Genomic DNA, 26,146 nt, shown 5'->3' on the forward strand with positions numbered 1-26,146 from the left:
GTAAATGATTTCGATTATCCAATACAAGTGGTGCACGTATGTTCAGACAAGAGAGTCATACTCACACGCGGTATCACAGCGCGTGAAGAAACGACGGCTGATCCATCCTTTGTTAAGACAGCCACCACCACCTCTGTTGTTTGTTCGAGGAGGAAATTTTTTTTTACAGAAGGCGAAAAAAATCAATCATCACCGTCAACTTGGTGGCTCTTGCGGACAACATACAAGGAGATTGATTCCTCCGATTTTCCTGAAAAAGAGGGATTTTTATAATCATTTGTTCTCGGATTCGATTCGTCTCCTACCTCCTTAATGAATCGCTAGGTGAGAATTTTCGATTCTACACTGTTTTTTTTTTTAAGGGTGAGAGAGAGAATTTTATATCTTTCGAGCATAAAATTCGCAGATAGCTTTGCTTTCTTCGTTTATGATTGGTGGATTCGGATTCGATTTTGGTTTTGGTTTTTCAAAATATTTTCCAGCGAATTTGGTGTTTGGTTGGAGAATGTGTTTGCTTTGTCGTTGATTCTCGATGCTTGTGTTTTCATTATAATAGTTTATGTACTGTCTTCTTACTTCTCTCATGATCGATTCTTATTCAAATTTTCTGGCTCTCTTCTACGCTACATTTCGTTGAAGTACCATTTAAAAACTGCCACTACTATGCTCTCTGTTTCTACAATTTGATGCTGTTCCGTTCTGTCTCTATTTCTAGAGATCGCTTCTGTGTTCACTGAGGTTTTGATGTACATGTTTGTTTTTTTACTAGAGAAGGTGTTTGATTTGTCTCTCACCTATGTATCTGTATTTTTGATGTGTCTCAGATGCGAGAGTTGATGATTCGACTTGGGTTGTACCCACTAGAGTCTTCATTTAAGTATACTAGCAAGGTTTTTTAGTCTTTTCTATAGCTCAACCACTTTTAAATGATGTTGTCTTTACATATTTGTAGAAGCTTAATCAACTTTGGGGATTATGATTTTTGGTTTTTGCAGGATAACAATGGAGGCTCGTCCATTTCAGAGATCAGGTTCGAGAGACCTCAGTAGTAACCTCGCCCGCACTTCTTCTATTCCATCTGTACCAAAATCGTCAGCAGCAGAAGATGTTTTTATGAGATCAGAAAACAACAGTCAGTTAATGTCGAGGCCTTTAGGACAAACCTACCATTTGCTTTCCTCAAGTAATGGTGGAGCAGTTGGACATATATGTTCTTCCTCATCATCGGGTTTCTCAACTAATCTTCATTACTCATCTATGGTGTCTCATGAGAAACAACAACACTACACAGGAAGCAGCAGTAATGCTGTTCAGACATCGAGCAACGATAGCTCTTGGTGTCATGATTCACTGCCAGGGGAGTTTCTTGATTTTCCTGAGAACCACCAGGCGATTCAGAACAGCAGTCATATTGAGGATGGTGGCATTGGGGCTGCGTTTGATGACATTCAAAAACGAAGTGATTGGCATGAATGGGCTGACCACTTAATTACCGATGAAGATCCATTGATGTCTACTTGGAATGATCTCTTGCTTGAAACAAGTTCCAATTCAGATTCTAAGGTTGTTAATTTTTTTTGTTACAAGTCTTTTTTACTTGTTCTATTTTGATGTACGTATTCTCAAGCTGTTTTCAATTGGATACACTGTTTCAGGACCAAAAGTCACTGCAAATTCAGATTGTTCAGCAGCAACCTTCTCCATCCGTGGAATTACGACCTGTTAGCACAACATCTTCAAACAGCAATAACGGAACAGGCAAGGCACGTATGCGCTGGACGCCGGAGCTTCACGAGGCTTTTGTTGAGGCTGTCAACAGTCTTGGTGGCAGTGAAAGTGAGCATTTATTTTTATTTGCTTTCCATTAACTTTGTATTGAGGTATGGAAAATGACTACTTTATCTTCTGTTTAACTCATATTTTACACAGGAGCTACTCCTAAAGGTGTACTGAAGATAATGAAAGTTGAAGGCTTGACTATATATCATGTCAAAAGCCATTTGCAGGTTCTTACTAATATTTTCCTCCCAGCTCCTGTTGCTACATGTATAAAATATATCTTCTAATTATAAGATGGTGTTTTTTCAGAAATATAGGACAGCTAGATATCGGCCAGAGCCATCAGAAACTGGTAGATACCGAACTCGTTCCCATCTTCCTTGATAATTTTTTACTGAAGGTTCAGAAATTAAAGTCTCTTTGGTCACTACAGGTTCGCCAGAGAAAAAGTTAACACCGCTTGAACATATAACATCTCTTGATTTGAAAGGGTAAGGTTTATTATTTCTGGTGACTCACAAGTGCTACACCATTATTAACAGATTCTCACCTTTTACATATTTATACTGCAGTGGGATAGGTATTACAGAGGCTCTGCGACTTCAGATGGAAGTACAGAAGCAACTCCATGAGCAGCTCGAGGTATGTTAGTAAAGGCATTGCCAGCTTTGGTTTCTATGCCTGTCTTGTGAGATTTTGATAGTGTTTGGATTGTAGCTGAAAAAGAGTAAAAAATGTGAGACTTGATTTTATGTACTTTGAGTTTGGATGTAAAGAATATTTTCTTCTCCTGTGCCTGCAGATTCAAAGAAATTTGCAACTCCGGATAGAAGAACAAGGCAAGTACCTGCAAATGATGTTCGAGAAGCAAAACTCGGGTCTTACCAAAGGGACAGCCTCAACATCAGATTCCGCAGCCAAATCTGAACAAGAAGACAAGAAAATTGCTGATTCAAAGGAGCTAGCAGCAGAAGAAACCAGGATTTGTGAGGAGCCAGAATCTCCAAAGGCAAAGCGCCCCAAAACCGACAATTGAAAGAATCCCGCTTGTTGGAAAATTCGAAGTTTCAGAGTTTAACAGTGCGAGAGCTCTTATCTTGAGGTTCTTCAGGACTACTCTCTCTACTGTTGAACTATTTTTCTGATGGAAGACTCTCTCAATCAGCTGTGTAGACAAACAACAGATCCCCAAGGAAGAAACTAAAAATAAAGTAAAGATTTAGTTTGGGAGAATCTTCATCATTCGAATGTAATCTAAATACTCAACTCATCATTAGTTTTACCGATACAGATTCTTATGTTAATCTTTTCTAGAATGTTAAACCTGGAGTTTTCCTCCACAAAATGCACTCTTTCAGAATGCTTATTAAAACCTGGTTTACAAGATGAACCTCACCAACCCTATATTAATCTTTGTTTAAATGTGTATTACAGAATGTTTATAAACTTGACATCAAATGATACCTCACATACATCTTTATATCTTCTATTCCTCTATAAAAAAAAAAAACACACAAAAAAATCAGAAGAAGAGAAATCATAACCAAATACAAAAAAAATATATATGTTTTGAGACGGCAAAATCATCGGAATGACTCCACTGGCATTGTTTCCTCCAGTGTAACGGCGGCTTGAAAACAATCGACGGCTTCTTGCATAGACGAGACGGATCCTTCGACTTTGAACATCTTTCCAAGATTGTACCAAGCCGAGTGGTTCAGCCTATCAATCCTAAGAGCCTCCATTAGAAAGCTTCTTACAACCGCTATGCTTGATCGGTTACCAAGCTCCAGTAGGATCTCAGCCTTCGATATTAGGCTTGGGACATGCATAGGATCAATGTCTAGAGCGGTTCTGAACGCCTCCATTGCTTCTTCTATTTGCCCTTGTCTCTTGTACAATACACCTGCCAATTAGTATAAATAAGTTATCAACAATACTGTCTTGATGCGATTCCATCGAGAATTTTTATATTTGGGTTGCGGGACATTTAGAAACAATACACGTTACATGTAAATGCACACAAAACCGTCGTTCTTAATCTCACTATACCTTCGGTATGGTATCGAACAGAAGAGTAAGGCGCGATAAGTCTTGATTTCGAGAGACATGACTCTGCGTCATGCCATTGCGAGAGGTTTATGTATATATGAGCCAGATCATGCCACGTCCCAAGCTCCAGACTCTTCAATACTTCTACATATCCCTGTAACAAATAAACCTGTCTCAGGGTTTCTTCTGCACAGTTGCAGAGTTTGGCGGAGAAATGAAATCTTGCGAAAAATTACCTTCGGCAACTTCTTTGCAGAATTGAAGCTTTTGCTCTGAACCTGAAGGAGTGCGAGAAGTTGTGTGTAAGTCTTAATCGCATCCTTCACTTCCCCTTTAGCTAAACGAAGCTTTGCCTTCAGACGCAACAGCTTCCCCTGTTCCCATTTCCCTGTCTCGTTAAGCGCAGCATCCACGATGGTCTCCGCGTCTGAAAACCGTTTCTGCGCAGACAAAACCCGAGCCAAAAGCAACCATACTTCAAGATCTGACTCTGCTCCAAGTTTCAACGCCTGTTTAGTATATGTTAACGCAGAATCCAGCTTCCTCTGCTCTGCATTCTCTAAAGCAAGACGGTGCACAACTCTTGGGTTTGTCAAATCTGCAGATTCTAGTGCCTGAATCCCCTCAGATTGCCTAGCTATCCGCTCGGTCTCAGTGACCGCCATTCTCGAGCTTTCTGTGAGCGTAATCCCTAAAACAAGACGTGCTGCTCCGTCTAACTGACTGCATTCTCTCCCCAAGTTTTCGATCGCTCTGCGGGCATAATCCAAGCCTTCCTCAGCGAGACCAGCTCTCTCACCGCATATCTTGGAAGCCATCAGCAAACCAGAAATCCGGTTTGGATCCTCCCGTTCCGAAAATAGCTTCCTCAGTAAACCAAGCGCGACAAGACCTTCCCCTGCACCTTGGTAACACAGCGATAATGTATGATAAAGTTCCCTCTGATCCATGATCTCGGGGCTAAGCTCTTCGAGTTGCTTAGCAAGAGCAGTAAGATCGCCTGCGATTGTAAGAGCGAACGAGAGATGGTCCAAGATTGCCGCATCCCACGCGATTCTTTTCAAATTAACTTTCATGAGAAGTAACATCAGAAGAAGAATAGCTTCTTCCACATTGTTCCTTGGAATGAATGAGCCCTCAGTCTGAGAACGCAGGTTTGGTGGCACTGCTTCTTCCCCGGAATAGAGGAGAAACACAGCATATTCTTTCTGAATTCTCGCCGTGGTTTCTGGATCGATTTCCCAGTGATTGAGAAGTGCTCGTCTATACGACAAAATAGCATCACGCGGTGAATCAGCAAGCTTCCACAATTCGGGAAGCAGCTCGACCGCTTTCATCAGCGTCTCCTGCAATTTAATATCGCCAGTCACATTTTCAGACGCTCCTTCCGATAAAGAGGCCTCGACAATATCAAGAATAACTCTGCAAGACTGTGCAGCTTCTGCAAGAAGAAGCACCGAATATTTCCGTTTAGCCAAGAAAGAAAAAACGAAAAAAGAAAGGAATCAAAAGATAAGATTGGTACTACCTTGGAACCTTCCAAGACGCTGGAGAGATTTGGCTTTGAGATAAATGGCTTCGAAAAGCAAACTAACAGCATGTTTAGACATGGAAGACTGAGGAGTAGCAGCAAAGCCGCCTTTAGACCGTCTTCTATGTTTTCGTTCTTCTCTAACGGTTAGAGCAGTTTTCATCTTAACTGTAATCCCATTGATATCTATCCCTTCAAAGACTCGCAATGCCGCCTCTATATTCCCTTTCTGATACTCAATTCTTCCCAAAAGCGCTCTCGCCTCCTTAAAAACCAAACACAACAACACAATTATCACATGGACTCGGCTTGTTGGATAAACAAAGCTCACGAGTGATCAAGAAACCGAACCTCATAGTTCAACGAACTTGTCTCACGGAGAGATAACTCGGCTTCTTCAATGTTGCCATTATCTAGTTTCTTAGCATTGTCGCTATCCGCAGCTGATAAAGCTGAGCTCCCATTGTAGTCTCTGCCTGCTCCAAGCTCAGATTTCTTGTCGTCTTCATCCTCTCTAAGTCTCATTTGTTCACCAGAACACAAACACTTCATTCTGATCTTCCTCAGACTTTGTCTTAGTTTGCGTAAATGCAACTTCTCAGGCCTACTAGTAATCCCGTTGTTCTTCATAGCTTCTCAATGATCTTCAGAAATGACACCAGAGACCAAAGTTAAAAGAACAGACATATAACTTCAACGAGAGATCAAGAATTGTATTAAAAACAGAACAGAAGAAACAGAGGATTCTAACTCAAACACATGAACAGTCACAACTTATTATGATAATCGAATTAACGCTACGAACTGAAAATACATGAACAGTCACAACAATTTTCAGCATTTTTAAACTTAAAACCCATCCCCCTAGAAAAGAAGAAAGAAAAAGCGAATCCGCGAGACAATCGAGAAACTGTGGGGATTATAAACACAGTAAAGTACCCAAAAGCTCGAAAATTTAAGAATGAAATTGACAATTAAACAATAAAAACCCTAAATCAGATCGAATCGCATATACCCCAATTGAAGAAGTAAGAAGGATCAAGAGGGGAAAAAAGAAGACGAAGAAGATACCTTTGAAATTGGGGGAAAGAAGAAAAGATGATAAGAAAGGAGACAGCCATGGCTGCCTCGAAATTCTTGAGATTATTCCAATACGAAGCAATCAAGCAAAGTGAGGAAACAATCAAAAGAAAGAAAGAAAAATCTGATCTTTTCTTCTTCCTTATTATTTTTTTTGTTAAATTTTTCAGACTTTTACTTTTTCTCTTAAACGCCTTTTGCCTTTGTCGCTTTATGCATCGTTGTGAGTGAGTTTTTTTTTTTTTGCCTCTTTGTTTTGTGTTTTGTTCAGTAATACCCAAAAATTACAAAAAGGTGTGAAATGTGAAGAAGAAGAAGAATAAGTGCAGAGCGAATAAAAACAGCAGATGGAATTTTTTTAGAAGCTCTCAGGAACACGAGACATGAGAGACAGATACAGATGTGTTTTTATAATTATTTAGTTAATAAAATAAAAAATAAAAAGCCATTTATTACCTTTTTATTTACTTCCTTTTTCTTTTTGTTTCCATCTTTAATGTTTTTTTTTTTTAAATGTCTTTTTGGGAGGTCCCTTGATTTTTTGTTTTCATTAATTACTTCTTTTCTATTTTGTTTCTCTCATTAATTATTTCGATTCATTTTTTATTTTTTACATAGTGGTCAGCTAAATTTTAAATTCGATAAAGTGGTTTTGAAAAATGATGGAGCATGGACATTTTGAAATGGCAACAAGAAAAAATGATGGAGCATGGGAAATTAATAATATATTCTCCTGTGAATTCTTTTTTTATTAGATTTTATTATCTAAAAAAACATAGATGTTCCATTTGTACTATATATCTTATACTCTACCATTAACATTAAGAAATGAATTTTAAAATCCGACCAACAACAAAAAAAAATGAATTTAAAATAGATTGGTTAATTTTGTTTATTTTTTATTATTATAAATGTGTGTGGACAGAGACTTTGTAATCTAGGGAGTATTGACTCTTGTTAGGTAGATGTTTAGGTGAAAATAGTTGGACATTATGGTTTATGACTATATTTTTACAGGTTAAGAACAAAAAAAAAAAGAAATTGTGTATAAGCTAGCTGTCATTTTGTGAAATATGAAATATCAACTTCCATCTTTGAAGTTCAATATATGGTTAAATCCCATCATCCATCCTTTATAAATTCCTATTCAATCTTTAACATGCAATCATGAATCTGTCATATTAGCATATGGCAGACGAGACGACCAACAACAACAAAAATTAATAAGTACCAATACAGATTTATGTATTTGAAGAGTTTTATGAGTTAAAATCTTCCTCGGTGATAATAATTGCTTACTTTGGTCCCATTAAAAAGGTTTCAAAAAGTACCAACACGAAGACAACATATATAAAAGAATCGAGATAAGATAAATTGTGAATTCTGTCACTTCTATATCAGTGAAGTAGATTAAAAACGCATATATAGTCTATGCAAAAAACAAAACTAGAAGAAACAACACAAAACCAAATTACATTTGCATGCACATGGAACCTAATTAATCTAAACCAATACATTAGCATCGAACTATCCAAATGGTCCACGAGTCTGAATGCTTTCAATTTGTGAATTCCATGTGATCAACAAAATAATCATATGTTCCAACTTCCAACTGTACCATTCATTTATTCACTGAGTGAGAGATAGAATCCTAAGCCCAAAGGTTTGGCATGCAATCGAGTTTACCAAAAACACATTCTAAAACTCCTCACCACATTTCATATGACATTTTCGTAAACATTTATTACCCATCTACAAAGATCGTACTATGTAATACGGCAAACTGATTGCAAACCTAGTTTAGAACATAGTACCTACCTAGCTCGTGTATAATACGAATGTAGATAAAGAAATGAATACGAGAAACATAACCAATAACAACTCTTTTTAAACTCTTTAACCAAAAAAAAAAAATGTCTTACATAAGTAAAATATAGTTGATGGTAGAAAAGAAGTTAGTTTTTTTTTATTTTGTTGTTCACGGGTTTCGGGTGCGGTCCATAAGTTTGTGTCCTCGAGAATGTCGTCATGGTACTAAAAACATTATTCAAACCGAACAAAAACAACAAAAAATCGAGTCACTAATAAGAAAATTGATATACTCCATCAAAGAGCTCGAAACAAAAACATTTTAGATAATTGACTTACCTCGAACTAATCCATCATCATGATTATTAGTATTATTAGGTTCTTCACACTTGTTTTCACATAGGTAACGTACGAGACGACAAACCGACACGCTGCAGATAACAAAGCCTAACACAATCATTCCAAACACTATCTTCTCCATCTCGACGATCGATCTTCGTTCCCGTTAAACCAAATTATTTAGCTTTAGCTTTTGTCGTCTGCTTCTTCTTCTTCTTGCTCACAAATTATAAATCTTAATTTTAAGTTCACATTTTGAGGTCAGAAAAGAAATGTTAACTTTATATTTTAGGTTCTTGGCAAGTATGTAAATGTTTCTTTTGGCAGTTTTTTTGTATATGTATTCTTTTTTTGAACTTGGCAAGTATGTAAATTTTACATCTTTTATCATTTATCAAGATACATATTTAATTTGTGGTCAACATATACAATTTCAAAAATAGAATACATATACAAAAAAACTGCCAAAAGAAAAATAATTATATACATTAAATTTTCACTTGTTACCAAAAGAAAAGAGTTCATTTTTTTATAAGAATTAAATTAAGGTTGTCTTTCCGGTTTGCGTTACCATTCCGGTTTTAATTTGAATCTGTTCCGAATACTTGGTTTAGTTCATTAAGTTAAAAACGGCGTCGTTTGGTTCGTCTCCCTTATAGATGATTTAAAAACCCCAATTCGACCAAAACTCTCTGCATTTGAATTTGGGGCTAAAAAGAGAGAAATGAGTTTCCTCACTGTAGCTTGCTCCGCGCCAAGAGCTTTTATGCATCTCACCGGCGTGAATTTGATCTCCTCCGATGTGAATCGCAGTCCACAATCGATTTTCCCGGCGAGTTTATCATCACGGACCGTGAAACTTCCCGTATGCCTCGCCGCTGTGTCGTCTGATTCGGTACCCGATCCTGAATCCAAGAATCAAACTCGGTCCCGTCGTCAGAAGAAGGAAGTTGCCACGCCAAGTGCTGAAGACGGGAAGAACGATAAGTTTCCGACAAAGGTCCCGCGTAAATCGAAGCGCGGCCGGCGGAGCGAAGCAGACGCTGTGGAAGATTTTGTGAGAAACTCACTCGAGCGGACGTTCTCAACGATACGTGAGCAGAATCCGGAAGTTTTCGAGAACAAGGAGAAGGCTGATTTCATCAAAGACAGAGGCGTTGATGAAGAGGAGGAAGAGGTAGAAGAAGAAGAAGAAGAAAAAGAAGAGATGGTGGTGGAAGAGGAAGATCCAGATTGGCCAGTAGATACAGATGTTGGATGGGGAATCAAAGCTTCGGATTATTTCGATACACATCCCATCAAAAACGTTGTTGGAGAAGACGGGACTGAGATTGATTGGGAAGGTGAGATTGATGATAACTGGGTCAAGGAGATCAACTGTTTGGAGTGGGAAAGCTTTGCTTTTCATCCTAGCCCGCTCGTTGTCCTTGTATTCGAGCGATACAAAAGGTAAAGGCTTGTTTATTTCATTGACGAATTTTCACAAACACTTGGTGTGCATAGTAGAAAGGTATTAAAGCTATGAAAGTTTTGTCTTTTTACTTTATAACATGTTCCAGACGATATTTTGAACTCTTAACTATATAGCTGAAACTTTGATTTTCAGTTCAAAGTCTCAAGAGTGACCATAATGTACTATAGGTGGAATAATCATTATGAATTGCTGGATGTTTATAGGGCTAGTGATAACTGGAAGACATTGAAGGAGCTTGAGAAAGCGATTAAAGTTTATTGGGATGCGAAAGATCGATTACCACCACGGGTATGTTAGAAGCCTTCTCTTATTTGCAGTATATCTTTAAAACTTGTGCATTATTCTCTATGTCAAATGAACTTTGGTCTCATTGATGTGGTTACATGCTGTTTGATATAACTCTTTTTTTGACGTAGCTGCTCTCTGCTAGCAAGAATCTAACCATGTTTGTTTGATGAAACAGGCGGTTAAGATTGACCTGAACATTGAGACAGATTTGGCATATGCCCTTAAAGCTAAGGAATGTCCGCAAATTTTGTTCTTACGCGGAAACCGGATTCTGTACAGGGAGAAAGGTGATAAGATGCGTTGCTTAAGCTGTTTTTCGTTTCTTGCTACATGTTTGAGCAATGGATTATCATATTGTATTGAACTTGATGCAGACTTTCGCACAGCGGATGAATTGGTTCATATGATTGCGCATTTCTACTATAAAGCAAAGAGACCTTCGTGGATCGACAAGGCTAAAGTAACCCCGTTCTGTTAGTTTGCAACAGGAACAGCGTAGTTTTCACTCAAAAGATCACTGTAGGAAAAGAGCTATAAAAGGTTTTGGTCATACAGATTGTAAGTTTGTAACATCCTTGTATGTTCTTTTCTATGCAATATAAAGTAGTTCCCAAATAATGAGTCAATCTTTCTGTTCTTAGTGCTTCCTTATAACGTTGATTCCTAAGCAAAATGGTGCATAAATATGAGTCAAAATCTTCAAGAGTAATATTAAAAGCCAACCCTCTTTTATTGAAAATCAGTATAGCAAAATTGTTCTTAAAGATCTGACTCATAAAGAACCACTAAAACCAAAAGAACAAAACAAAAAACAGCAAACTTATAATGACTAAAACAACTCTTAAATTTGGTAGAAAATGTGTCATCTAATCATCATGGTGAGTTTGGAGTCTAGAAGTCAAGCAGCTTCTTCCGCTTGGTGTAACCAAGGGTGACCATGAAAAGCACAATGCAAAGAGCAGCAACACCCCACACAAAGTAACCAAAGACGTCAGGTGTGCTATACAATGGAATATGTATGTTCATACCGAACAAGTTGACCACCAATGTCCCTGCAGTTATTGCAAAATTGGCTATATTCACCATCAGCAGTAGGATGATCAGTCCGTTACGTCTACTATTCTGTAGTATCTTGACGTAGTCTTCCGTGTCGTCAATGTGCTCCTTCATCTGCAGTTCTGTTTTGTTAACAAATATCCAAATTAACCAACACCGAGCATAGAAGTACATGCATTTATTACTTACCATAAGAAGTTTGTTCCGCATTCCCGCCAGTTGTATTAAGTATGCCTCCAGCAACATCTCCACATCCTCACCGTCGTCATCTTCGTCCGTTAACATGCCAGAGCTTTTGTTTGATGTGAGGCGTTGAAGATTTGATGGGGCCACAACACTATTTGATGCTGCCTCTGCGTGCTGGTTTTGGATCCACTTCCTTGTTAAGCACAAGTCTGCCATGTCTTCCTTGTCGTCTAAGAAATGTTCGATTTCATCTCTCACCTAAAGAATTGTACAACAGCTTCATGTTTCCGTCCATCACACAACATATTATAGTATCATAGGAAAAGATAACAGTTACCTTTTGTACACGGGCTAGCAAGTATGTGAGATTAGTTTTTAAACTTCGTAGCTGTTTAAGATTCTCGTTGCTGACCTTCTTGGTTAGTTCCTCAAGAAGAGATCCGGCTTGCGTCTCAAGGGCGGTCACATTGCTGTCAACAAATGAGCAGACGACCTCGAGTGCAATCTCTAAGACCTGAATTTCAAAAGGAAGCTCACTCTCCGAATCCTCTTCATCTTCTGGATCATCAAGAGAAGATTGCACATTAGCAGAAGCTTGCGCTAGACATTTCCTCTGAGGAAAGTGTTGCTTGAGTCGTTCACTTAGTGTAAGAACTTCAGGACGGAGAGGTTCCAGTAACAGAACTTCTTCTGCGGTAACTATTGCCTTTATGACCTCTAGATTGAGGACAATAGCTTTCTCTCTCGCTGCAAACCAAAACATTGGATTTTTTATTGTCTGTTTTGAAAAACAAAACAAAAAAAACAAACTAGGTCAGAACGTGTACCGATAATTTTAGAAGAGTGAGAGAAAGCAGTTCTCAGATCCTTGGCCGATACGGAAGCACGTTTGATGATGGTGCTCTTGTCACATCCCACCACTTCCGTGGCTCCAGTCCGATCAAACCTCATCAACAGTGAAACTCCCCTCCTTTTCTTCTTCGACTTCCCCGCCCCTCCTTCGCTTAAATCAATAGGCGGAGGAGGCGGTAGAGATGAAAACATCCTAGTCATCTTCACAGCCGAACCCTTCTTCCCGTGGCGGTTGCTCGACGCCATCGACTTCTCCGTGGCAGGTTAGAGATCTGATCCTCGAGCTCTGCCACTTCTTCTCGGCTTTCTTCTTTTCCGATGTACCGGAGTAGGGTTTCGATAGTGTGTGTCGTTTCAGTTTCGGCCATGCGTGTGTTGTGCATCTAGGGTTTAGTAAAGTGTTATTTGATGTTACACTTATATAGACTTAATAATAATGAGATTTGACTTTAAAATTTAGTCAGATTTTTTTTTTGATGTAGAGTTATTTAGATTCTTTTAACAAAAAGATAATTATAAACTCTCGTAGATCTTCAAGATCTTGTACTTTGTAGAGTTTATTACTTTATTATATCCTCCAAACACAAACGGAATGTAAAAACCAAACACAAACGATAGATATAAATTAAAATTGGTTAAAGATTGTTTATTAATTGAAAAAAACCAATGAAACATTAAGAAAAATCATAGTAAAACAAAGGCAGACACATTGTAAGAGCTAGCAGAACCGCGAACACCACTAGTACTTGTCTCTAAAATGATTACGAATCTCTCGCCACCAGCACGCCAGAAAGGCCACCACGACGACGAAGAAGATGACGACGCCGCCTACGACATAGGCACCAACGCTACTGTCATACATCTTGACGAGATTGTTTTTTGTTTAATTATGTTTTACTTGCTTCGTTAAATTAGACTTATCAAATTATATTTATAGACAGCCCTTTGTATGTGAATAAGGAAAATGCATATGTATCTTCCCTTTTTCATTAAAGTAGTTTCGTCACGTAATCTTCTGTATTTATTAACTTTACATTTTTTGGACAAAATGTTAAGAAATTAATTTTTACTTTTTCTCTTGTGCAACAAGAAATAAACTTTACATTCTTTTCGTTTTACATATTTTCTCGCCACTAAGGAAATATAAAGGAAATAGTATAGATAATTACTTGATCCTCTTACAGACTCATATTGTGAAAATTAAAGCTTTTTTTTTTTTACAAACTTAACATTTCTTGATCTTGGTGCATATATTATTTGCTTACATTTTTTAATCTTGGTAAAGATAATAATGCTTGAAGAGCATTTGTTTACTTTATTCCTAGGTGGATGCTATCAAGGCTTACCTAAACTATGTATGTGGTGTAGCTGCAGAAATTGGCTATCACGGCATCAGAAATGTTCAATAACAGAAATGTATACTGCAAGGAAAAAAACTCGACATGAATTTTTACGAATCAGAATATGAATTCTTTATTAGTGGAACTGAAATGGTTTTTTTAGTTCTTCCTTTCTATTTTCTCTCTATACTTTATCTTTGCTTTGCAGTGAGTCAACTATCCTTGTGGAGATGCAGTACGCAGTAGACTGAATGGTGATCATTGGGTTTACTCCAACAGCTGAAGGCAATACACTTCCATCACAAACAAACAGTCCCTCTGCTTCAAAGCTCTCACCGTTCTCATCCAACGCACCTTCCTCCGCAGTGGCTCCCATCCTGCAGCTACTCATCTGGTGGGCTGAGAAGTATGTCGTCCAGTATTCTCCTTTTGTGCTCACTCCACCAACTGCATCAACTTCGTCTAGAAACTCTTCTATGGCTTCTCTACTAGTTCCCTCACACTTAATCCTCTGTCCATCACTCCTGCGAAATCCGATGGGTGAAATGATATCACTTTTGCTATAAATTTTAAGTTTGTACTTAAACTCTGTTTCAGGTTGTGAGTAGCATACCTATATGTTCCGACTTCAGCTGCACCTGCTGCAATCAAAACCCGCAAAGCTTGTCGAAGCCCTGCCCGTAGATTCTCCCTATCTTTTTTGGTCGTTCTGTATGTAATCTCGTTTTCCTTCATAACCTCACCTGAGCCGATGTCCCGAACCAGAGCAAACAAATGAGCTGTTCTTGCGTATTTCATCATCCGCTCCTTAAGGTCTGCTCCTGAAACCCACGGGCTCAACCCTGCATATGAAGCTGGTCCTATCAGTGGATTCTCCAGTATTGCTTTGCATCCTGATTCAGCATCATTCATATGATGGAGGGAAGTGATGATCCCTCCCTCGTACATTTTCCCAGAGAACTCAGAATCTTTCTCCGGGAAGTATCCCCATGTCATCAAAACCGGGTGCAGCGTTAGGTTCCTCCCTATGTTCTGGTTCTTTAGCCCACTTGAAAGCATCAAAGGCGGTGTCAACAGCGAACCAGCTGATGAAACCGTCACTCGAGCTTCGATCATGAACTTCTTCCCAATCTTTCCTCCAACAGAGCTCGCAATGACTCCCACGCATCGTTTCTGTCTCTCATTGCTACTACTGTCAGTGTTGTCTACTAATATAAATCTCTCAGCTTTGATTCCTGTGAGGATCACTGCACCATTCTCTACAGCATCAACCAACCAAGTTTGGTCTGTCCCATTCTTGTCTCCTGCTCTGCATCCGTACCCGCACAAGCCACAGTAATGATCTTCATGTGAGTTCCTTGGAACTGACTCTACCTGTAACCCTAGTCTCTCGCACCCTTTCCGAAGAACCTGGTTCTGAAACCCGTCTTTGACACACTTATCCGTGACACCAATCCTTGTGGTAACTTCATCCATTGCAGTCTTGTATTCTTGGCTACCAAAAAACTTGATCTTACTCTCTTCCGACCATTCCTGCAAAACATGATCTGGAGTCCTTATAGATGCGGACCAATTAATAGCTGTACCTCCTCCAACAGCTGAACCAGCCAAGATCATAAATTTTCCATCAACACTCGTCAAAAACCCGCCTTTCTCGTATAACTCAAGCATAGAAGGACCTTCAAGACCCGAATAATCCTGAGCTGCAAAGTAGTTTCCTTTCTCTAGAACCAAGACTTTTAATCCGGCTTTAGCAAGGTTTGCAGCTGCAACACCTCCTCCACTTCCAGAACCCACTACAACCGCATCACATCTGATCCTGTGCACATTCTCACCATCGTCTTTAGCGACATAAACACCTTTTTCAGTTAGAGTTTGTGTGATGGTAATATCACTCTCATGCATCGTCTCAACGATCCCTCTTTGGAGAGGTCGTCGCTTCTCATCTGCTTCAGTCTTCTTGTTGCTACTTGCATCTGCCGTGTCTAAGGAATACCCTATGGCTTCCAATGCAGGATTCTTCTGATTCTCATCTGTCTGTAAACAAATAAAAAAACTCATTATTCAAAGTTACTCAAATAAACTTGAATTATTGTGTTTGTATATATTCCCACCTGTGAGAAGAAGTAGAAGAGGGTGTAGAATTTTGAAAGGAAGAAAGTGATCCGAAACGGAAGAAGGAATCCACTTTTTCTCGACCATTTCCTCAAGATCTCTTCTCTTCTATCTAATGGAAGTTCAGAGAATTTAAGGACAAAAGGCCAACTCTTGTCAAGACAGAGAGAGCCACAGAGCAATAAAGTTCCAAATCTAAATGACAAAATCATCAGTATGATTCTCAAAACCTTTACTGCTTCTGATCGTCCGTTTTTCACAATCATCTCTGCCACCTAGAGAATATCCAAACAAAACAACAACAACAAAATTTGGTCTTTCAATCAAAACAAAACAACAACAACAACAACAACAACAACAACAGCAACATAGTCCAACGCAAGTAGTATCTATAACCAGAGCAAGATCTTGATTGACTTAAAAACAGAGGATATAGAAAGAGAGAGAGAGAACCTCGTCAGTGAATGGTGGCTGAGTAGAGGAAGCTACGTTGAAGGAATCAAAAGACTGTTGGTCGGACGGAGGGAGGAGAGTTTGACAGATGGCGGCGAGAGAATGAATCTGAGAGGGTGAGAAGCCATGGTTGTAGTAGCCAACTTGTTCTTCTTCTCTCTTCTTAGATCTCAACAGAGGATGTCCTCCACTGTTTCTTCTTCTTGTTCGTCTATCTTCCTCCATGTTTATTTTGTCTACCACCAACTTATTTTGGGGAGGAATTGAAAGTAGTAATGATTGGTTTTAGATTTGGAGAGAATCAGCCTTGTTTAAGAGATCAGACAAGTCTTATCACGAAGTCTTCTACCTTATTTTGGTTTTTGTTTCAACTCACCTGATTAGATCTTTGTCTTTGAGTCAGAATTTGACATATATTGAAAAGTTTTTTTTTCATTTTTTCACTGCTTTTCTCGGAAGTCTTTGACTCTTTGTGTTTTTATCATATTTTTCTTTTTGTCTTTACTCCCAAACATTAAAAAGCCTTTTAGTTTTCGAGTTTTATTTTTTTTTGTTATGTATGAAATATTAGTAGTATTAATTTTAAAGGAATTCAACAATTTCTGTTTGTTTAAGATAATATTGTTTTCAAATTCGAATGTGATTCTATAATCTTATCCTTTAAATATTGTGATTCTATGAAAACCCAATAATTGCTAAAAAAACGAAGAAAAAAGATGAAAACAAAAAAGGTATTAAAATATTAGATCTATTTGTAAATAATAAATGTTTTGGTATGCCCAAGAATACTCTACCGTTCCCCAGAGGAGTCTTGTGACAGTGTATTATTGTTGTGACTTTTAACAAATGTAAACAGCACAACCACGAAACAAGCTGTCCTAGTTGTTTGTTTTCTGTGTATATCATTGCTTTCAACTTTTAAAATCAGGTCCATCGACCAAACTTGTTGTGTGTCGCTTTTAAATCACTTCATAAGTCATAACCATTGAAATTGGTAATTACCACTAGGTCATTATAAGACGTTAGGCTAAAAACTTCCAGAATAAGAACTCACTATCTTAATATCGAAAACAAAACCCAATAAAATTAAGTACGATGCCAATGAAAATCATAGCCTCTTAATTTTTTGAGCCGTCCACCAGTCTACCGCAGTGTTGGCAAGGATGTAAACGCAAACCCCAATCGCCACAATCCACAGAGGCTGACCATCGACCAACAACCCCATTGAAGTACACAAGCCGTAGTTACCGTCAACAGTTTCCCCAGCAGTTTCAGTTTCTTAATTTTATTCACGTGGTATTCAGTGTCGTGAATGTTCTCCCTCTCCTGCAGTTTATGTACAGCCGTATAGGGTTACAAACCAAACCATCCAGTAATTATTTGCTTTCTAAGTATGCATGGAATAAGAGTTCAGTGAACCATATGCATGACTTGATCATTAGTTATTAGCAGGATAAGACTAATTAAAACACAAAATAAATATGAGTCTCCGATCCTTAGTGAGACCTAAATAACGATCCACAATGACATGGTTAAGAACTGGCATCTAAAAAATGACTAAAACAAAGAGAGAAGAAATCAAACCTCATCATAGGCATCATGGTCATCATCATCAGAAAGTAAGGGTAGATGAAGCGTCTCAGTTTCTGCAGCCATAACAACAAACTCAGGGTCAGGGGATGGATCACACGAGTCAAGAGCGCCTACGTAGCTGAAAAAGAAGGTTAAAATTTAGGAAATCTCAAATCCTAAAATATTTATATAGAGTCGAGACGGTCACACCATTTAGTAATTTACAAAAGAAATAGGTTTTTAGAGTGGACGAGGTTTTCTTATTACGGGCTCGAGATAAAAAAAAAATCATAATGGGCCTGCATGATATATCTCGACCCATATTGGCTTTCTCTATCCTTTTTTGCACTAATTGTTAGTAATATTATTATTATTTTTTCACCGGTTATAGAAGTCTATAGGACGGACCCATTTATCGAAAACGTATAAAATAAAAATCCGAAATACTTATAACAAAATCAAAAAGAAAATGGTTTCATTACTTGTGGGAAAACAACGAGGACGAAGGAGAACAACTGCAAAAGGTAGCAATTGTACAATTTTTGTCGTACAAAGAATTTAAACAGCGACAGCTATAAAAAAAAAGAAAAGAAAAACAACAAAAGTAGTAAAAAGGAAAGAGGAAGGGGTCTGAAAACACTGGAGACAGTGGGGACAGCGGAGGGCAGAGGAACCGGAAATAGAAAAGGCATGCGTGAGAGAGAGAGAGAGAGCTGTACCGTTTCCGGTGAGAGAGTTACATGTGTCATTACCTCATTGGATGACTTCCTTTAGCCGTCGCTTTCGTACGAACCATTAAACAACTGTTCCCTTCGGCGGCTACGGCCCCGTCCTTGTCGTCTCTCTCCGCCGTTTGCCCCCCCCCCCTTCCCTCCTCTGTCTCTCTCTGTTGTTTACTTTACATTTCAGCTTTTTTGTCTTTTTTTCTTCTTCTTCCTTTGTATTCCACTTTTTTACAAACATCCCTTGGGTAAATGTGTGTTCCTAAATATTCATTCATTTGTTTTTGTGATTAATATTTTAAAATGAATTAAATTTTGGACCTTGGGAAGTGACAAACAAAAAATGTTAAAATGGTAATATGAATTTTTCATTTGTTGGTAGCACATTCTGTAATTTTGATAAAAATGAAAGGCATCTTTGAAGTTTGACGATCAAGTTAAGATATATAGTGAAACATAAAAGTAAAGGGGTGGTTTTGGTCAATGTGCCTTAAAAATCGAAATGGTGTCGTCTTCTCTCTCTCTCTCCAAATTTCGTCTCGTCCGGTTATGGAATGGTCCCAACATACATGCTTTTTTTCCTTTACCTTTTTTCTCAAGTTTTTTTTTACCCACGGAACGTGAACCTTTGTACCGTTTCCTCTTTATTACTTTCTTACCCTCTATATTTTTCTTTTTTCACAACGAATCTTTTTCATTTTCACTAATTACTTGGAGAAAAAAGGAATGTGAATAGTGAAAACAGACTACACAAATTGGTAAGATTATGATGTTTTTAACCTGGCAAAGTTAAAAGAAAAAGTATTTGGTTTCTTCATAAAAATTAATAGCCTCGTTAACTATCATTTGGTTTTCGACTAGGGGTAACTATGTAATTTTATAGAAACAGACATTACGAAGCATGAACCCATAAAAAGGTACGTATCGCTCGTTAGCAACAAACCCAAAACCAAACAAATCCAAATCCAAAAAAAAAAGCTGCTTTTTTTTTTTGCTTTCTCTGTGCTTTCATGGCGTCTTCACGTACTACCCTCTCTCTTCTTCTCCTCTTCTTTCTCTTCACCGCTACAATCATCACCACCCAGCAGAACGAAGACGACGACGACAGCTCTTCGCCTCAACTCGCTCTAGACCCGTCGGAGCAAGAAGCGGTCTACCGAGTTCTTGACTCAGTCAACTCAGCCATCTCGTGGCGTACCATCTTCTCCGACGACCTCTGCGCTTCACCACCTGAAGGCGTCGTTTGCGATTACCTCTTCGCTTCTCAGAACGGCGTCGCGACGTCCGTCCACGTCACCGAGTTCCACTTGGGTTACGTCTCTGACTACACGCAAAACCCTCCTTGCTCTTCCAACTCCACACTCGATCCTCTCCTCTTCACTTCTTTCAAACACCTTCGGAAGCTCTTTTTCTACAAATGCTTCACCGGAGCTCGTGTCTCGTTACCGGAAACGATCCCAGAGGATTTCGGCTCTGTTCTCGAGGAGCTAGTGTTCATCGATAACCCATCTCTTGTCGGCGAGATTAGTGTCATGATCGGTAATTTCACCAAGTTGAGAAGATTGGTTCTCACCGGAAACGGGTTTCACGGGTCAATTCCGGGTCGGATCGGCGATTTAGTCAGTCTAGAGGAGGTTACACTCTCCAGAAACAGCTTGAGCGGTGGTATCCCGCCGAACGCAACGTCACGTCTGAAGAACCTTAAAGTTCTAGACTTTAGCCATAACTTTCTCAACGGAAAAGCCCCTGATTCTATTGGTGATTTGACAGAGCTTCTCAAGCTAGATCTCAGCTTCAACGAGTTCACCGGAGAGATCCCTTCCGACGTCGGGAAACTAAAAAAGCTCGTCTTTTTGGACTTCAGTTATAACCGTTTTGGGAACTTTGGCGTTCCTCTGTTTCTAGCGGAGATGCCCAGACTGAGAGAGGTTCATCTGAGTGGGAACAAGCTCGGTGGGCGTATACCGGAGATTTGGAAGAATCTCAAGGATATATCTGGAATCGGGTTCTCCAGGATGGGTCTTCAAGGCAACATCCCAGCTTCAATGGCGTCGAGTCTTAAAAATCTGTGCTTTCTGGCGCTCGACAACAACAATCTCGACGGACAAATCCCTGAGGAGTTCGGACGTTTGGATTTTGCCCGAGAAATCAACCTTGAGAACAACAATCTCATCGGATATGTTCCATTCTCCGATAGTTTCAGAGATAGAATCGGGAGAAAACTCAAATTGAGCGGGAATCCAAGTCTCCACTACAGCAAAAGGTCCGATCCTCCTCTCGCCGGACCAGCTCTCTCTTCATCGGCGACAAGGGTTTTCACGTTCGTTTGCTTCCCGGCGGCTTTATTGGCTCTTTACATCTCAATGAAACAGTAAAGAAAAATACAGCGAAGAAAGAACATATTATTAGAGGAAAAGTTTTAACATTTCTTATGCTTTTGACCTTTTTGATTAGCGGGGAAAAGTTTTAATTTTTGGTTGTAAGTACATATTAGTTTTCTGGTAATGAATTTACTTTGGATTATCTTCAACAGTTTTTATAACATTTCTTTACTATTACAAAACTTAAATTTGTTCTTTCATGAAAAAAGGGAAATCAAAACCCGTTTCTGTCATCTTCAAATTGAGGCATAGATCTAATGGAACCAGTATCAGACATATAATCCGACATTTTATCGGCTTCTGATCTTCGAGATGATCTCGATGACCCTCCATTACCACCTTCTTTAGCTTTCTTCCTCTTTGACTTCTTTGGCATCTCCGGTAATCCAGCACTTTGTTGTGACCAAGAAGTGTCTTCCTCCTTATTTCTCCTAGACGATGATGTGCCTTTGTTTGAAGTCCGACGCTTGGTCTTGTCTGATCTCTCTTTCGTAGGAGAACCTTTCTCTGACGATGATTTTCTTGTGGATTTTGGTAGTTTTGGTAAATCTCTGGACTGACCACCGTACTCTGATTGACATTTCACCGAGGAGTCGTCTTCTCCAAATCCTTGACTTGTTTCCATCCCCGGAGAACTCTTGAAATCGTTCATCTTACCAAAGATTTTATAACATAGCATTAAAATTTAAAAACGCATGATGAAAGTTAATGTATAATATAGGACTACAAGTCTAGGAACAGAGTAGTACCCAGCTAGGTGCAGTGGCATTATCAGACGGTCCATCCCAACCAATGTGGGCAACATGCTTTACGTCCGTTGGATTTCCAATTTGCATCTCTTGTTCCTTATCACCTTCTATTGCTGAAATATCAAAACCAACATACATCAAAACCTTTTACTGTTCCTTCTTCATTCATCTTACAAATGATACAATTACATTAGTTATATGATTCTATCTAAGGATCACCAGAATTTGGAATTTCACATATAGAGTCCATCTCTTCTTAATTATATATATATCTTATTATTTTCTATGTAAATCCATCAACATGTAGAGTAAGTTGTCTCATAGGTTCACATTCAAGAGACTATTAAAACAAAAAGGAAGGAAAGAAGAATAAAAACTCACCAAACACTTGAGATATGTATCGGAGCCCTTTCAAGAGGCTTTTCATCTTGGTACTTGACATTGCGAGTTGCATAGATCTCTTCTCTTTGTGGAAAACAAATCTCTATCCTACGCTAGTTTTTGTTTTATTTCTATAAAACGGATGGACGATGAAAAGACCGGGAAAGCAATGCTCATGTAATAAACAATATCCAAAATTTCTTAGCTTTGTAAAACCAGTTTTTTTTTTTTTTTAAACTACAAAAATGTATTTACAGAGATTTGTGAAATCATAAAACTCTTAAAAATCGAAGGGATAATGAAAAAAATGGAAAAGATAATCGTATAGTTAGCTCAAGAGTCCATAGCTTTCTTGAGAAAATAACCAAAGTTCATCTTGAAAGTTTCATGATCATGCATGTTTCTTTCAGGTTCTTGTATCCGAAATGTTTTGATGAATATGAAAGAAAAAAATATAGACGAGGGGGAAACTATTGCAGCTTCAACCAAAGAGATATCAAAACAAGAGAAGAAATGTTTCTTGATGTTTGAAGAGCAAAATGGCTATGGAGAAATGAGGGGGAAAAAACTAAGATTGTTTAGAATTTCTCGTTAACTCAATGGTTTAGATTTTTTGAATAATTCAAAAACGAAAAATAAAAACTAAAAGAGAAAGTAGTGTAGAGAATAGATTACCATCAAATGAATAACTTACAACTAATTTTATTTTTAAGGGAGGAGATTGGTTTTTGTTATTTGTAACTATTTATTTTTTGTTTAACAAACCTATTTTTGGCTATGTAATTTCTTTACTGTATATGGTTTAAACATTAATATTACGTTTTGTTACGCTATATAATTTGCTTTTATGGTTTATACTTTGCCGTGTGAAGGAAAAATTACGAAACTTTTTAACGTCGTATTATTGAAAATTTAGTGGATACAAAAATGTGACACTTTTTGCCATGACAGTTTTGTCTTGCTAACGTGCGTGTGATTTCATAGACGATGGACATGATAACATCACGAAGTTCCTTCTATTAAAGGTGAAACGGCACGCGTGTTTAATATCTTTAGCTCACACAGCATCAACAAACGAATGTATAAGATATACAGCCGGGAAAATTCAAATGCATAGGAACAGAAAAAAACAAAAGTGAAAGAACAAAAGAATCCCTCCCATAAGATTTATCGGCATCCTCTCAGACGAAGATAGATATCAATATGGGTATAACAAAACCCGAAAATGGATGGTTTAAGGTTAAGCAATGTCTATTGCCTATTGGCCTGCAAGAACGTTTCAACTTATACATTAGTAATTTAGTAAGAAGTAGGAAAAGTAGAACTTGATCAGACAAAATTGTCACCTTTTTCAGGAACTTTTCATGAATCTTCAATGCTTCTTTACAAGCTTTTCTTGCGTCCAAATTACCTGCTATACCTCCCAATATCTGCAACCAAACAAAGAGAATTAAACAACTATATCCCCATAAAACTCGAGCTAGAGAGAGAGTTGAATTTCTCAGAAGGTGCTTTGGCATAGAGAGAGACCTGAACTACGTCGTCTAAGCCTTTAGCTTCTTTCAAGAGACGTTTGTTCTTCGTTTCAAGAACACTTGCCACTACGAAAACAGCGAGCGTGTTGTGTTGCTCATTCTGGCCACTCTTTACATATTTTCTCTCAAACTTTCCATACTTCTTCAGTAACCTTGGATCCTGTTCTGAGAAGTTGTTTCTGTTCTCTGGTCTTTCGTATGATGCAAACAAGTTTGGATTGTACTCCATAGCCCACATCAGCTGAAACAAAATTCTATCTCACAGTCTTATTATCAGCTCAGATCAAGAGACACTCTAAACCCTGAAAGAACATGAACTGAGTTCTCTCAGGTGAACGGAAATCAATTTCACATCCCCAGAATTAGCTTATGACATCAAGAAATGGGATGAGTTATTGTAACCAAAGTGGAAACAAAAACAGAGACTTGTTACCTCCCAAAGGTACAAAGCATCAAGGAAGGAGAACTCTCTCCTGAACAATACCATCAACATTCGTATAGCAAACAGATACTCTCCACCGTCGAGATCCTCTGTTGTGGAAAAAGTATAACGTCTTCACTAACCATGAGAAGTGCTAGAGACAACGTAGCTCAATGGAAGGCAAAAGGAAGGAGTACCTAGATGTTGATGGAGTCGTGGATCAACAGTTTTAATAACCTGAGAGAGCATACCCAGCTGAGTCTGGACGCCCATTGATGTCGCCGTTGTCCTGAAATTTTCTCTCTGAAATTCAAGGAAACCAAAACCAAAAACCATGAAAACAACAACAAAACCCAGGGATGATAAATAAGAGAAAAGCTTTAGATTTTTACTAGTCTTCGCATTGCACGCTCAAAGCACCAGAAAGCGTCGGCTTCATCTTCGAGCAGGATTATCATTGGGGAACATATGTCGTTCATTCCTAGAAAAACTTTGAAATTAATTTTCTTTTCTATTATATGTTAACCTGTATTGTAAGATTCAGCATTAACACCAAGGTGAACTTACCCTGAACATAGCCAATATCAGGATTTAACCATGTGTATATAGAAAGAATATCCCATAGTCTTGCTTGATTACTCTCATTCTCATAGAAGGAGAGATACCGATCTGTTCTAACAACATCGAGACCTGCAACAAAATTCTACCTCATTAGCAGTTCTTTAAGCCACTTGCCATATCTATGGGTTCTGAATTCTAAAACTTATACAGAATGCTAAAGAACAGAAACTTTTTTAGGAGTAGGTAACAATACCGATTTGACTCAATACAAGCATCCACTGGAGCACACGCTTGTCTGTAATAGCGGTTTTTACAAGCCATTCTTGATTTTCCACCGATGATTGTTCTAATGGCTGCCCATCTTCTGCAACAACCGCCATCGTGACAAACTTTCCGCTACCAATAAGAGGAACCATTTGTCGACATTCTTCTTTCCAAGCATAATACTGCTCCCTTAGATAATAAGTACAGCAATACGAAGTGCCATGTCGGAGGAGAAAACATTACTCAAAAGGATCTACCAAACTTACTTGTGCTAAGATAAATAAATTGAAGGACAGAACTAAAGACAATAGTAGTACCTTCTGTGATTCCTCAATTTGTTCCTTTCTTCAAAGGTGCTATCCGGCTCGTAACCTCCTAACAAAAACTCCCAAACCTCTCCTTTGATTGAAGGATGAATCCCCTGAAATCGTATCCAAGTAAATAACAAGGCCACAGAATCAAACTAGAGAGTTAGATACCAAAATAGACTTACCCCTCTCTGTATACGTCGAAGAACTCTTTCCATATCCAAATGTCCATCTTCAGTAAACGCAGCATGCCATCTTCTAGCACTTAAAGTTTTGCCAGCCTGATCAAATCCCACAATGAAAAGACTCAAACTTGGAAACAAGTTTTATACATTAAGAACATGGATTGTGTGAAAGAAAAAAAAACACAAAGACAAACCCTTGATTTAAATCTGGTCCTGGGAACATCTGCTACACATTCTGATCTAACTGGATAGAAACCTTGCAAATCTTCTCCTCCGGATTTCCACATATAAGCACAGCAAATCATTCAAGCTTTCAGCTTTTTTGGTTTTTGGGTCAATCCAGATTCTAAGCAAACCTATCATCAAACAACCAACAACCATCAAAATCTCTTCTTTCTTAAACGCAACTTAAATTCAAGGTTCTCCAACAACAAACAAATAACAACGAATTAAAACTCCCATTAACATAAAGCATCCCAAACTCAGGAGATGACAATCTAAACATGTTGCACGTTCTGGCAAAAAACATAACCTTTATAAGCAATCAATTATGTACCTTGCTGGATTCAAAATCATGAAACTAGAATGCTAAAACCGGTCTTCTTGTATTGGTCAATCGATGTTGGAAACAGTGAGAATTTAAATGTTGGAGCGAGGAAGAGTGCCTCTCTGAGTCACGACAAGATCACCGACGGGGCTGCTGTTAAACTTGA

The 26,146-nt window shown here is 38.4% G+C and overlaps 8 protein-coding genes and 1 long non-coding RNA gene across 14 annotated transcripts; 3 read left to right on the plus strand and 6 right to left on the minus strand.

Annotated features, from left to right (window-relative positions):
• Positions 1–129: 129 nt before the first annotated feature.
• Positions 130–3,301, plus strand: LOC17877963 (protein PHOSPHATE STARVATION RESPONSE 1). 2 transcript variants are annotated; one of them, XM_023779891.1, is made up of 9 exons: positions 131–324; positions 825–890; positions 996–1,563; positions 1,656–1,836; positions 1,930–2,006; positions 2,089–2,131; positions 2,213–2,270; positions 2,352–2,421; positions 2,582–3,301. In XM_023779891.1, exons 3-9 carry the CDS (start codon positions 1,003–1,005, stop codon positions 2,813–2,815), a joined length of 1,224 nt encoding a protein of 407 aa, XP_023635659.1. In that variant the 5' UTR covers positions 131–324; positions 825–890; positions 996–1,002; the 3' UTR covers positions 2,816–3,301. The 2 variants fall into 2 exon arrangements, with proteins under 2 accessions (XP_023635660.1, XP_023635659.1); XM_023779892.1 differs by lacking the exon at positions 825–890 and having other exon boundaries at positions 130–324.
• LOC17879038 (protein NPGR2) lies at positions 3,157–6,603 on the minus strand. The gene is made up of 6 exons (XM_023779890.1): positions 6,434–6,603; positions 5,714–6,006; positions 5,360–5,627; positions 4,068–5,272; positions 3,832–3,985; positions 3,157–3,685 (listed from the first exon to the last, which is right to left on the minus strand). Exons 2-6 carry the CDS (start codon positions 5,990–5,992, stop codon positions 3,363–3,365), a joined length of 2,229 nt encoding a protein of 742 aa, XP_023635658.1. The 5' UTR covers positions 5,993–6,006; positions 6,434–6,603; the 3' UTR covers positions 3,157–3,362.
• Positions 6,604–9,293: 2,690 nt separating this feature from the next.
• Positions 9,294–10,992, plus strand: LOC17877998 (thioredoxin-like fold domain-containing protein MRL7, chloroplastic). Its single transcript, XM_006284001.2, has 4 exons — positions 9,294–10,039; positions 10,268–10,352; positions 10,528–10,639; positions 10,727–10,992. Exons 1-4 carry the CDS (start codon positions 9,315–9,317, stop codon positions 10,828–10,830), a joined length of 1,026 nt encoding a protein of 341 aa, XP_006284063.1. The 5' UTR covers positions 9,294–9,314; the 3' UTR covers positions 10,831–10,992.
• Positions 10,993–11,063: 71 nt separating this feature from the next.
• On the minus strand, positions 11,064–12,803 carry LOC17879005 (magnesium transporter MRS2-6, mitochondrial). Of its 2 annotated transcripts, none has more exons than XM_023779856.1 (4): positions 12,422–12,803; positions 12,007–12,341; positions 11,598–11,852; positions 11,064–11,522 (listed from the first exon to the last, which is right to left on the minus strand). In XM_023779856.1, the coding sequence occupies exons 1-4, from the start codon at positions 12,690–12,692 to the stop codon at positions 11,244–11,246; spliced, it is 1,140 nt and encodes a 379-aa protein (XP_023635624.1). In that variant the 5' UTR covers positions 12,693–12,803; the 3' UTR covers positions 11,064–11,243. The 2 variants fall into 2 exon arrangements, with proteins under 2 accessions (XP_023635624.1, XP_006285523.1); XM_006285461.2 differs by having other exon boundaries at positions 11,932–12,341.
• A 1,042-nt stretch (positions 12,804–13,845) lies between these two features.
• On the minus strand, positions 13,846–16,724 carry LOC17880169 (long-chain-alcohol oxidase FAO4B). Its single transcript, XM_006283120.2, has 4 exons — positions 16,355–16,724; positions 15,901–16,176; positions 14,400–15,823; positions 13,846–14,310 (listed from the first exon to the last, which is right to left on the minus strand). Exons 1-4 carry the CDS (start codon positions 16,577–16,579, stop codon positions 13,971–13,973), a joined length of 2,265 nt encoding a protein of 754 aa, XP_006283182.1. The 5' UTR covers positions 16,580–16,724; the 3' UTR covers positions 13,846–13,970.
• Positions 16,725–17,381: 657 nt separating this feature from the next.
• LOC111829718 lies at positions 17,382–18,748 on the minus strand. Its single transcript, XR_002833077.1, has 3 exons — positions 18,679–18,748; positions 17,939–18,000; positions 17,382–17,680 (listed from the first exon to the last, which is right to left on the minus strand). It is a non-coding gene; the product is annotated as an uncharacterized LOC111829718 (long non-coding RNA).
• A 910-nt stretch (positions 18,749–19,658) lies between these two features.
• LOC17879282 (piriformospora indica-insensitive protein 2) lies at positions 19,659–21,190 on the plus strand. The gene has a single exon (XM_006285370.2). It carries the CDS (start codon positions 19,659–19,661, stop codon positions 21,021–21,023), a length of 1,365 nt encoding a protein of 454 aa, XP_006285432.1. The 3' UTR covers positions 21,024–21,190.
• LOC17877975 (CRIB domain-containing protein RIC7) lies at positions 21,153–22,246 on the minus strand. 2 transcript variants are annotated; one of them, XM_006285621.2, is made up of 3 exons: positions 22,160–22,246; positions 21,779–21,891; positions 21,153–21,681 (listed from the first exon to the last, which is right to left on the minus strand). In XM_006285621.2, the coding sequence occupies exons 1-3, from the start codon at positions 22,230–22,232 to the stop codon at positions 21,244–21,246; spliced, it is 624 nt and encodes a 207-aa protein (XP_006285683.1). In that variant the 5' UTR covers positions 22,233–22,246; the 3' UTR covers positions 21,153–21,243. The 2 variants fall into 2 exon arrangements, with proteins under 2 accessions (XP_006285683.1, XP_023635243.1); XM_023779475.1 differs by having other exon boundaries at positions 21,779–21,885; positions 22,160–22,232.
• A 907-nt stretch (positions 22,247–23,153) lies between these two features.
• Positions 23,154–26,121, minus strand: LOC17879689 (TBC1 domain family member 15). 3 transcript variants are annotated; one of them, XM_023778950.1, is made up of 12 exons: positions 25,990–26,121; positions 25,628–25,789; positions 25,434–25,529; positions 25,258–25,361; positions 24,930–25,129; positions 24,683–24,805; positions 24,508–24,596; positions 24,313–24,418; positions 24,128–24,225; positions 23,690–23,935; positions 23,506–23,589; positions 23,154–23,425 (listed from the first exon to the last, which is right to left on the minus strand). In XM_023778950.1, the coding sequence occupies exons 2-12, from the start codon at positions 25,736–25,738 to the stop codon at positions 23,411–23,413; spliced, it is 1,272 nt and encodes a 423-aa protein (XP_023634718.1). In that variant the 5' UTR covers positions 25,739–25,789; positions 25,990–26,121; the 3' UTR covers positions 23,154–23,410. The 3 variants fall into 3 exon arrangements, with proteins under 3 accessions (XP_023634718.1, XP_023634717.1, XP_023634719.1); XM_023778949.1 differs by lacking the exon at positions 25,990–26,121 and having other exon boundaries at positions 25,628–25,954; XM_023778951.1 differs by lacking the exons at positions 25,434–25,529; positions 25,628–25,789; positions 25,990–26,121 and having other exon boundaries at positions 24,930–25,122; positions 25,258–25,345.
• Positions 26,122–26,146: the final 25 nt, after the last annotated feature.

The sequence above is a fragment of the Capsella rubella genome, unplaced genomic scaffold, assembly GCF_000375325.1.
Source record: "Capsella rubella cultivar Monte Gargano unplaced genomic scaffold, Caprub1_0 scaffold_7, whole genome shotgun sequence".
NCBI classification, from domain to species: Eukaryota; Viridiplantae; Streptophyta; class Magnoliopsida; order Brassicales; family Brassicaceae; genus Capsella; species Capsella rubella.

What these genes read in the sequence shown, in the direction of transcription:
- LOC17879282 (XM_006285370.2), top strand. Translation starts at nt 19,659, where the DNA reads ATGGCGTCTTCACGTACTACCCTCTCTCTTCTTCTCCTCTTCTTTCTC.
- LOC17877963 (XM_023779892.1), top strand. Translation starts at nt 1,003, where the DNA reads ATGGAGGCTCGTCCATTTCAGAGATCAGGTTCGAGAGACCTCAGTAGT. An exon ending in ATGTCAAAAGCCATTTGCAG is followed by an intron (nt 2,007 to 2,088) that starts GTTCTTACTAAT and finishes GTGTTTTTTCAG; the next exon opens with AAATATAGGACAGCTAGATA. An exon ending in AACTCCATGAGCAGCTCGAG is followed by an intron (nt 2,422 to 2,581) that starts GTATGTTAGTAA and finishes CTGTGCCTGCAG; the next exon opens with ATTCAAAGAAATTTGCAACT.
- LOC17877975 (XM_006285621.2), bottom strand. Translation starts at nt 22,232, where the DNA reads ATGCAACTCGCAATGTCAAGTACCAAGATGAAAAGCCTCTTGAAAGGG. An exon ending in ATACATATCTCAAGTGTTTG is followed by an intron (nt 21,892 to 22,159) that starts GTGAGTTTTTAT and finishes TTGATATTTCAG; the next exon opens with CAATAGAAGGTGATAAGGAA. An exon ending in ATGCCACTGCACCTAGCTGG is followed by an intron (nt 21,682 to 21,778) that starts GTACTACTCTGT and finishes ATCTTTGGTAAG; the next exon opens with ATGAACGATTTCAAGAGTTC.
- LOC17879038 (XM_023779890.1), bottom strand. Translation starts at nt 5,992, where the DNA reads ATGAAGAACAACGGGATTACTAGTAGGCCTGAGAAGTTGCATTTACGC. An exon ending in GCGTCTTGGAAGGTTCCAAG is followed by an intron (nt 5,273 to 5,359) that starts GTAGTACCAATC and finishes TTCTTCTTGCAG; the next exon opens with AAGCTGCACAGTCTTGCAGA. An exon ending in CTGCAAAGAAGTTGCCGAAG is followed by an intron (nt 3,986 to 4,067) that starts GTAATTTTTCGC and finishes TATTTGTTACAG; the next exon opens with GGATATGTAGAAGTATTGAA.
- LOC17879689 (XM_023778950.1), bottom strand. Translation starts at nt 25,738, where the DNA reads ATGATTTGCTGTGCTTATATGTGGAAATCCGGAGGAGAAGATTTGCAA. An exon ending in GGACCAGATTTAAATCAAGG is followed by an intron (nt 25,530 to 25,627) that starts GTTTGTCTTTGT and finishes GGATTTGATCAG; the next exon opens with GCTGGCAAAACTTTAAGTGC. An exon ending in GCTTAGACGACGTAGTTCAG is followed by an intron (nt 23,590 to 23,689) that starts GTCTCTCTCTAT and finishes GTTTGGTTGCAG; the next exon opens with ATATTGGGAGGTATAGCAGG.
- LOC17877998 (XM_006284001.2), top strand. Translation starts at nt 9,315, where the DNA reads ATGAGTTTCCTCACTGTAGCTTGCTCCGCGCCAAGAGCTTTTATGCAT. An exon ending in GTATTCGAGCGATACAAAAG is followed by an intron (nt 10,040 to 10,267) that starts GTAAAGGCTTGT and finishes GGATGTTTATAG; the next exon opens with GGCTAGTGATAACTGGAAGA. An exon ending in AAGATCGATTACCACCACGG is followed by an intron (nt 10,353 to 10,527) that starts GTATGTTAGAAG and finishes TTGATGAAACAG; the next exon opens with GCGGTTAAGATTGACCTGAA.
- LOC17880169 (XM_006283120.2), bottom strand. Translation starts at nt 16,579, where the DNA reads ATGGAGGAAGATAGACGAACAAGAAGAAGAAACAGTGGAGGACATCCT. An exon ending in TCTTCTACTTCTTCTCACAG is followed by an intron (nt 15,824 to 15,900) that starts GTGGGAATATAT and finishes ATTTGTTTACAG; the next exon opens with ACAGATGAGAATCAGAAGAA. An exon ending in GCTGAAGTCGGAACATATAG is followed by an intron (nt 14,311 to 14,399) that starts GTATGCTACTCA and finishes CGGATTTCGCAG; the next exon opens with GAGTGATGGACAGAGGATTA.
- LOC17879005 (XM_006285461.2), bottom strand. Translation starts at nt 12,692, where the DNA reads ATGGCGTCGAGCAACCGCCACGGGAAGAAGGGTTCGGCTGTGAAGATG. An exon ending in TGCTAGCCCGTGTACAAAAG is followed by an intron (nt 11,853 to 11,931) that starts GTAACTGTTATC and finishes ACAATTCTTTAG; the next exon opens with GTGAGAGATGAAATCGAACA. An exon ending in TGCGGAACAAACTTCTTATG is followed by an intron (nt 11,523 to 11,597) that starts GTAAGTAATAAA and finishes ACAGAACTGCAG; the next exon opens with ATGAAGGAGCACATTGACGA.